At 40.0% G+C, this 9,498-nt stretch overlaps 1 protein-coding gene across 2 annotated transcripts in view; it reads right to left on the bottom strand.

Annotated features, from left to right (window-relative positions):
- Positions 1-5,215: 5,215 nt before the first annotated feature.
- dachd (dachshund d) overlaps positions 5,216-9,498 on the bottom strand; it is a 95,771-nt gene continuing 91,488 nt past the window's right edge. For both annotated transcript variants that reach the window (XM_035523018.2, XM_027005225.3), the window contains exon 11: positions 5,216-6,080. In XM_035523018.2, coding sequence (XP_035378911.1) covers positions 6,043-6,080 — 38 coding nt within the window. In that variant the 3' untranslated portion in view covers positions 5,216-6,042. The remainder of the gene's footprint in view (positions 6,081-9,498) is intronic.

Below are 9,498 nucleotides of genomic sequence, written 5' to 3'. Positions count from 1 at the left end.
GTGCTTTGTATTGCATTTGTAAGGGTTTTGAGAAAGTAACACAAAAGCATTGCAAAAGTAATATAAAGTGTTATTTATCACACATACCTTATCATTTCATGACTCATTAATTAATTAATAAAATTTGGAAAGTAGCTTCTTCACTTCTGCAACAATTCTAATACTTTTCCGGTAAAGTTCAGTTCAGGAGCAGAGGCAGCAATCCCAGCCCAAAGATAAACTAAGTAAGTACATTTGAAAACACCTGAACACAATCCTCATTGCGACCCATTATAGTGCATTTCACCGCATTTCCCAATGTTTAGCTCGCTTTGTACGCCACTAAATAGAACTGCCGTGTTCGGCGGTTATTGAAGAATGGAGAGTAATCATTGGGCTACGGCTCTATAAAGCAGATTATAGAGCAAGACAGGATATTTACAGATACTGCAAAGGTCAAGAGATTGTCTGTGTCTGGGCTAGATGACAGGGCGGGAGGGTGGAAACCAGGGGGGCAACTGGTGGACACACACAAGAACTCTGGTTGGTTTCATTTCCTGGGAAGAAAGGAAAAGTTAAAAGGTGGCCCCCGAACAAATGGAACTCAATTTCACGGCACATTATCCCTCCCTGTTCCCTTCTCCTGGCTTTCATTTTCATTAAGACCACAGACAAGCATAAATTAATAATTACTGGCCGAATGTCTAAATGCAGGCCACACTCCTGTAGCCTTTCATTTTCCACTGCGCCCTGGCATGTTCATGCTTGCAAAATGTTAATTTAGATAATGTGGCCTGCCCCTTGTCAGATAATTCTGTTTGGTGCTCTCACTAATACATAATGGTCTTTCTGATTAGATGACATTAAGTCTATCTTGTGTTCAATCAAGCCATACCGATTTCCTTCCTCACTGACTCAAAGATGTCCAGATGGGGAACAGAGAGAGAGATATTTGAAAAGTCTTTGATAGTTTCTCAGTTTTATTCAGTTTAATAGTATGGTGAATGTCAAACGAGGCTGAGCCATTAAGTGTACTAATGACGTTAGCAGTGAGCTGTCACTCATGCACGGTCTGACGAAAAGAGCAGAACAGTTTAATCCAAGCACACTGCAGTGATGTGGTTCATATGCGGAAGACTAACTGAAGATACTCTTGGCACAGTACTGTCCACTTTGGTTCAGAGAAGCGTTTGTTTGAAAAACACAAGCAGTACCCAAGCCATATAAAGCTAATAGCTACAGCGGCCCAGGTTAAGATAGCCCAGGAGCTTGCTTGTGTTCACTCTTCATTACTGCCAGAGATATTTGGCTGAAGCTCTCACTGATCATAAGGAGTCTTTCACAGTTGTCTGCACTGGCACAGAGTTAAACAGCAGAGTGAGACTAAGGACCGAGGCCTTAGCACTGAGACGCACGTGTGAAGTGGTCGCCCTTGGAAGAAAGCTTCGAGCGGGCCATCAGCGTCGGCGAGGGCAGTGCCCCCCGGCAACGGTGCAGCCGTGCTTGCGCGCTCGGAACGCGTAGCGCTCGCCGGCAATGCGCACGGCACGCAACACCAGTAATCCATGCAGGATGGTTTTGCTGTTTGCGCTTCACAGTCATGCTTCTGACTGCAATGAATTTGTTTCAGTATGTATATTTGTACGAAACATCTAGCTGCGGGGAAATACCTCACTCAGACAGCTGGAGCAGAGCAAGACATCAAATGGCTCGCAACTGTTCCTGTTCGTAAGAGAAAGAATGTTCAGAGGCTTGAAAACTTGTCTAAAGTGGGGAGACTGCAGTTGAATTGGTGGCCAGTCTACCCAGCCCAGTATACCCAGCCCAGTCTACCCAGCCGGGCCCAGCTAGAGACACCTAACATTGTGTTGTGGGGGGGTGGTTAATGAGCATTTGATGGACAGAAAATTTGTGGGTTTAATATTACCTAAAATCCTCACAGTTCAAGTTTCACACACCAGGGACAGAAACCTTTTATGCCTACAAGAAAAGCTGGACTTCATAATATGAAGTTACAGCCACCCATTGATTGCCACTTTATATGTAGGCTTTTTTTTTCAAGGTTGATTGAAACTTTAACCTCATTTTTTAATAAAGAAGAGAAGGCTGAAATGTTCTAGACCTTGAATTTCTACAATGCTGTGTTGAATTATGCAGTGATCAGTCAATTATTCATCCCAAGCCTGCTCTGTTACAGCTTGCTTTAAAAAGCATGCAAAATGGTCCTTGGAAAGGCACTTCCATGTCAACACATTACCATCCAAACTGCTTACAAGAGACATTTGTTCGCACAATGTCGATACTTGTTCTCTATTCACCAAATTTCAAACATGTGGTGCATAGGGTCAGCTAGTGGGAGGACTTCAGTGATGGTTTACTGACCCCTGAGCATGTAGGTACTTGTACAATACAAAAGCCATGAATTTCAGAATGTTTGGAAGTTGAAGTCCTAAAATACCGTAGAGTTAAGGGTTGCAGAGGCCATGGCACTCTGCGATAACAAAAGCAGCTTTGAACACAAGGTTTTGCCTTGGAATACGGTGCCTATTCAAGCAGAGAGAATGGAAGGTATCATTTCTCAGTAATGTCTGGTGTATTACTGCTTGTGCATGATGGCAAGCTTGAGTGATTTTATTCTACTAGATATTGTCATTGTTCAATAACACGTGTTTTACAACTCAACCATGAACAATTTTGATTGCCCTTCAGATTAAAATATAAGCACCCTGCTTATGTAATATTATACATGACTTTTTTGTTTGGTGCTGAAATTTATACCTCTCCATTAGCATACACAAACAGTAATCTGTTCACATTGGATTGCAACGGATTTACGTTTCGACTCCCCCGTTAAGTGTAGTTAACAAATGTCACGTGAAGCACAGTGACATCTGATCACAAAGCCGCTGTGTGCACAGAAGCCTTTCTGCCTGTGCTATGTGACTCTGCTCTTGCAGGGACTACAACGGAGGTGACTATCAGTTCTTCTCACCTCGCTTTCCTGTGTCACCAAGCATTTCCAAGCCTATTCATCAACGGTAACGCAAAAATAATCTCCAACACAGACAATTTAAAGAATGTTTTTGCTGCTGTAGTTAGTGGCAATGATGGCTAACATAAATGGAGAGAATGTGTTAAGTACGGCAAAATGAATTATTGATATAGGGAAGCATTATTTGATAATCATGTGATCTTATATTAAGATGAATATGAATAATAAAATATACCCACTTAACCACAAACCAGTATGTCTGCATGCATATGGTCATGTATGCTTACACACACACATACACACACACACACACACACACACACACACACACACACACACACACACACACACACACACACATGCACACACACATACACAGAAAGCAAGACAAAATCTATGAAAAGTGGGAAAATAGACCTCAAAACAATTCTCATGGTTTCAGTGTTCATGTTTTCTTTACTGTGATACAAAGTGAAGGGAAACAATATCCTGCTACAGTTTATATACATTTTTTAAATTATTATTTATTAAAAGCCAAGCCCTTTTAATTAAATAGTTTAACTTAAAAAAAGGAATTATCCACAATATTTAGTTTTTTTTACTGTAATTGCTAGGAAGAAACAAGTGTTTATACAATGTGAAAATTCAAGAAATAACAGAAGTATTTTCCCTGTGATCATGGGGCTGCTGTTCTTTTTGGTTTAAAACACTGCCCCTGTACGTCCTGCGTGCTTGACGCTCTAGTGATCATTCGGTGTGAATGTGCGAGTGTAAAATCTTATGAGCCACGGTTTAGTTCCTGCACTCGGCTTTGACTTCATCGGCGGTGCGGTATAACTGCAATCTAGGCGAAGTGTGCAGAGCTGCACGAGGCTCATTTGGTGAACTGCACCTTTCTTTCACTCCTCTATATAATATCTCCTCCTAAAGAAGAAGAATTTATCATTTATTTATTGCTTGTTAGGCCAATTATGCACATAGTCAACTGAACACATCTTTTGTTTGACATGTCTTAAATGAGCCTTGCTGCTTAAAATGAGCAACTGACTTTAAAACACATTTTTATTATCAAACACTAACGTCATATACACTTGAAATACAAGAAAGACAGGCATGACAAACTGTAGAACTTAGTTATGAAGCTACATAATTTCATTAAACATAATTTAGTGGTTTTACTGAAAGTCGCAGAGGAGTAAATGACAGGTGTAGAGAAAAGTAGTAGAGTTTGTTTTGTGATAAACTGATATAAAAAAGAAAAACTATCACAACGAGATTACGTGAGACACTGATAATCACTGGCCTTCACTCCACCGACCCCATTGTAGAAAATGCAGGTAAATTCAACCAGGTTTACGTACAACTTCAAAAATAAGTACAACTTCAAAAAAAAGAAAAAAAAAAGTTTAATAAATGTTAAAAAATGTTATTAGGTGAAAAGTTGAGCCAGGCTATGATTCATACTTGTCTGCTACAACAGCTAAGCAAAGTCAGATATAAAGTCACACCACATTGATGTTTTGATCAACACGAGAAACACAGAATGATAGTTGCACTGCATATGAGTACATTTGAGGAAATTCACAGGTGAACTAGATCAAGGACAAAAAGGAGTCCCTCGAATGGGTCGTTGCTAAGAGCACTGCTCCCAGTGTGGAGGCGGGCCTGCTATGTAGTGTTCACGGTGCGCTGGGACAGTCAGGATTGCAGTGGACCAAGTTCCTAATGCAAGGGTACGTTTGCGTACTGCTAAACTGGAAGGCCTATTCTGAGCACTGCAGCTGCAGAGGTATTCACATGAAAACAATGCAACCACTAGAAGGTACGATCGGTACATTTGTCTCGCTTTCTGAAAGTCAGTCCACTACCACTGTTCTTTTCGCTAATGGAGGCACGGATTCCTTTTCTGAGGATGTGGCCAGTCACTAGCAAGCAGTGTGCGAGTGTTGAAAGAAACACAAAGATAATACTTGCTGTTTCTTCACATGTTTTAACGGTGAGTGTTATTATAAAATAGCTCCTCTGTTAACTTATATTTTGGGAATATCAGCTCTCATTTATCTGTTATCAAACAGTTACCTGCATACAGCCTTTCAAAGTTGCCACTACTTCCATATGTTAATGGTAAAATAAACACACTGAGGAGATTCTCTCAGACTGCACGTCACTAATACGGACGCTGATGTAGGAGATGAGCTGTGTCAGATCTGATGGGGTGTAAGTGAACCAACCCTGCGTACGTAGTCGTTCAGCACAGTTACGTATTTATTGAGTAACAAGAGTTCAGGACAAACATCGACATGCCTGCATGCTTCCTCAGCGCAATGGCAGCTATCCGCAAAGATGATGGCTCAGAAACAAATCTATAAATTCAATATAAATGTTGGTATTGTTTTCCTAATAGTTCTACTGCATACACAATACCTTCTTTTAACTTTATATACACATAACAAAGTGAGCTGGTTAACCTATTTTTCTTGTATATACAACAATGATAAAAATGAAACTTGATTGTATTTTTTTTTCTAATTTAGAAAACGTTTAAAGCAAAGATTAGTCATGTCTATTGATCAACATATATTCAAATTCGCATTTCCAGAGGCTTTTTCTCCAAGCTAGGGTCTTTAACAACTTGGCAATCAGCTATGACATTACGGATTTAATACAAAACAAACCCCTGGATCAGAATTTCTTTTTCAAAGCTTTCTCGCTGGTTTAAATACAGTATAAAAAATCTTCAGTGCTGTGGATTTGATAACCAAGTATACCACGTGGTACATTTTACTGTGCTCAAATTGTTGCCTTCAAAAGAGCTGGCATGTTTAATCCCATATCTGCCACAATATATTGTTGATACTGGTGAGAAGTAGAATCCTAATTCTACATTCTGACCTGGCCCGGCCTTCGGCTCTGGGCCAAACCCAGAGTCTCTGCAGAGCCTCTGCAGTCAGCTTGACCTGTTTTTGTAACTAAAGAGACCATTGGTCAGGGCTCTCTTCATATGACAATCTTCACATGACAGACTTCTTCCAAATCTTCGCATGAGAGACTTTGTTCTCCGCACCATCCTATCAGTACATCACGGTGGTTTTCAAAAATAGTCTTCCATCTGCAGATGAGAAAAAAAGGAAAAGAAAATTGAGACGTTGAAGTAAATTAGCGAAAAGGACAAACGGGACTTTCTGAATTTGTGTGAAAACTGCAGAAAAGTTCCTTGCTGTCTCCGTAAATAGCCGTTTGTACACCGGTGATTCTATATTCTATACGAAGGTCAAGAAAAAAGATGAAAGCAAAGCCATTGTTTCAGCTGATGTCACACAGATAACAGCTGAGGCACCAGCAAATAAGAATGCCCATGTTATTTTACCTCCTGCTAATATGTGAGCCACGTTTCACATCACACCTTCACCTAACACCCCAGCATAATTTACACTTATAATATTAAAGCAGTTATACAAGTAGCTGTTCATGGCTGAACCTTGGCTTGCCTCCTACATTATAACTCATCCATAAAAAGTCTGCAATATCATGATGCGATGAGGCTTTACACCTACAAATAAGTCCCACAATAATGTTAAACTCGTCATGTCATGCCGTGTGTCTTCCCTACACCCTGCTGTATGCGTTTAGGACATTCTCTCGACACACTCGTTCAAACACAGCTTTGCACTCATCATGTAAAGCGCCTTAAATGACACTTCCTGGGCAGAAACGCTGTTTATCGGAAAGGGCAGCCAGTCATCTCCGACGCTCTCTCCTGACATGTGCGTTCTAACGAGGTCTGTGCATTGCCAGGGAACACTCCAACAAGCCCATAGCTGAGCGTGCATTGGCCTCTCAGGTCCTGCGCTGGTAAAAGCATCTGTTAGCCATGGCTCAGGAGTCGGCCTGACATTTATTACCCCAACATCTCCTCTGCTTGCGAAATGCTCTGCTACTGCATTTCTTTCTCTTTTTTTTTTTTTTTTTTGGCGGTGCTAAACCATTCCATTTTAAAGGAGAAAAGCACACGAAAAGACATAAAAATGGTGGCAGACCGGGGAAGCGTAGCTGTGCTCACAGTCTGAATGAGACAGTCGCCATGGTCACTTTGCCATGGTCACTGTAACTGTGGATATGGTAGGAACAGTACCTGCTGCAGCATAGACTACTGGCTTTGTTGGTGACCTATTCCATATGACTCTTATTAAGTTACACTACAGAAACTTCTACTTTTTGATAATGTGTGTTGTAGTCCTGTTTAAATAAAATCATCTGTTGTTGGACTATAAAGAAAGTGCTCATAAATCATCTCAACATTTAGACGTTTTTGCTTTTAGCTAATAATCTGGTGTCTGCTGCAAGAAATGTTGATTAATATGAGCTCAGAAACCCTGTGAACTTTGATTAATTGTGGCCTAGCCTTGCACAGTGCTGTGTGTCGAGCAACAAAGCCTTGCTACATGGACAGACAAACAGTGGGGCTAATTACAGCAAGAAGACCCAAGTCTCCGAGGTACTGCACTCTGGCCCTCGCCATTCAACCAGTGCTGGAAAAGTCATTACTGTGTGAACTGCACCGCTGAATATAACACACAGAGAGCTCCAGTCCTGATACAGCAGCAGGAGCCGCGGTTAATTGGGAATGACTCAGAAGTACGTCACTCTGTGCCTAAGGCTTTAAATTGTTTTAGCAGTACAGTTTGTAGTAAAATATTGGAAAATGTTGCAGGCCACAGAAGGTGAAGTCTATAAGCATGACAATAAACTTTTGGTATTGTTCATACAACTGTCAATAACACCTGTGGTATATACACGCATGCATGTGTGTGTGTGTGTGTGTGTGTGTGTGCCTGTGCGTGCGTGTGCGTTTGATTGTTTTTTTAAAGAAGCAATTATAATACAGATTAAAACAGTCACAGTGATCATCTGGTTTAGCACACTCTGGGTTCCTCATTCAGGGTCGTTTCTTGTGATGTTGGGGATGTACTATTAGCTTGGTTTGCATGTAACAGCCTTGGGCAGTGGATCCTGCAGGTGTAGCAGAATACATACAAGAACAGCTACAAAACCTCACCATCCATCTGAGCAGTGCTTTCATGTAGGTAAGTGGATTCTCACTGCAAGAACCAGAGGAAGCACAGATCAGGGGCTATGTTATGCAAATTCACTATTTATAAATAAATAAATACATTTATAAAAAGGAAAAAAAACTAAGTCTACTGTTACACATCAGTTTATAATTTAAAATCAGGAGCAACATGCTTATTTACGTTCAAGGAAATTTGTTTGTGTACCTAGGCACCATGTAATTTCAATGGAAACTACTCCTACATTTATCAATTAGCATATTAATTCTAAATGAAATGGAGTGTAGGTAAACTATGACGCATAGTACAAGATTTAAAAAAAAAAAATGACTGATGTTCTGGAGTAGGAAAAATCAGATGCCTGCCATGTTGTTTTATGAACAAACCCCCTCATTAAAATATGTTAAAATCGTTGGCATTTTTATATTCAAATCAAGATGAAAAGTTCATTAAAGAGGATAAATATTTCATTAGATGCTAAATAAAACAAAGAGAATTTTTGGCTTCTCTCAGCATAAAATTCCTTTGAAAGATTAATTAATACATGTAAATTATGCAAATTATGCCCATGCAAATATTTTATGAAGACAATTAAGGGAACCATTAATTACAGCCTTTTTGCTTCAGTGACATTCATTCATTTAATTTAAATTTCACTTTAACTGTTTTGATGTTTAATCTTGCAACAAAGAACTTTATCTCTTCTCACAGGGTCATGTAAACTTGCAGCGCACATCAAGAGGCAGGAAGCGAGAATCAGAAGAGATGCCGAAGAGATATTATGGATGGTATCGCCAGGATTTAGTGGCAAGATGCTCCACCAGAAGCGCCAAGCCAGGAAAAACAGTCAAGCTTATTCTTGGAACGGATTCAAAACGCTGGAAAAGCGATTAATAAACACAGACTGTGTTAATATAGCAGAATTACAGAGTGTGACAAAAGACAAATAGAAATAATTAGTTCTCTGAAATTATACCTTCATTATTTTTTTCCTTTTTTTTTCCAGCAGTGAAGACTTGAAATTGAAATGGCTGTGTATGGATCAGGTCGGACATGTCTCCTTCTCTCTAACGCTAGTATAATTCATCAGCTTCTCTTTTTCTTTTTTTGCCATTTGCATGTAATTATGCAGCACTGGTTGGGGGGGCGGGGTTTGTTACAGCAGTAACGACATGGATCCCAGATGAATGGAGTTCTAATTGAACAGACAAGCAGTGTTACATTCACCACTCTTTTAAACGTCTTCTTCATAGTACCAATAATCAATATAAGGGACTATGTTATCCAACTTAGGGAGATTTATAGCTGCAAGTGAAGTAAACTAAAAGTTAATAAGATGATTATTACTAACGGATTATTCAACATCCGTTCAAATCCTACTTGGGTGTGTGCCTCTACTTGAGTCTATGAGTAAAGAACCCGATTAAGCCAATGCCCTTCTTCTGTTCACACTCTCCT

The sequence above is a fragment of the Electrophorus electricus genome, chromosome 9 (genome assembly GCF_041902795.1).
Source record: "Electrophorus electricus isolate QZ-2024a chromosome 9, ASM4190279v1, whole genome shotgun sequence".
Lineage (NCBI taxonomy): Eukaryota > Metazoa > Chordata > Actinopteri > Gymnotiformes > Gymnotidae > Electrophorus > Electrophorus electricus.
The sequence above is the reverse complement of the archived record's forward strand: the minus strand, read 5'-3'. Positions and strand labels throughout refer to the sequence as shown.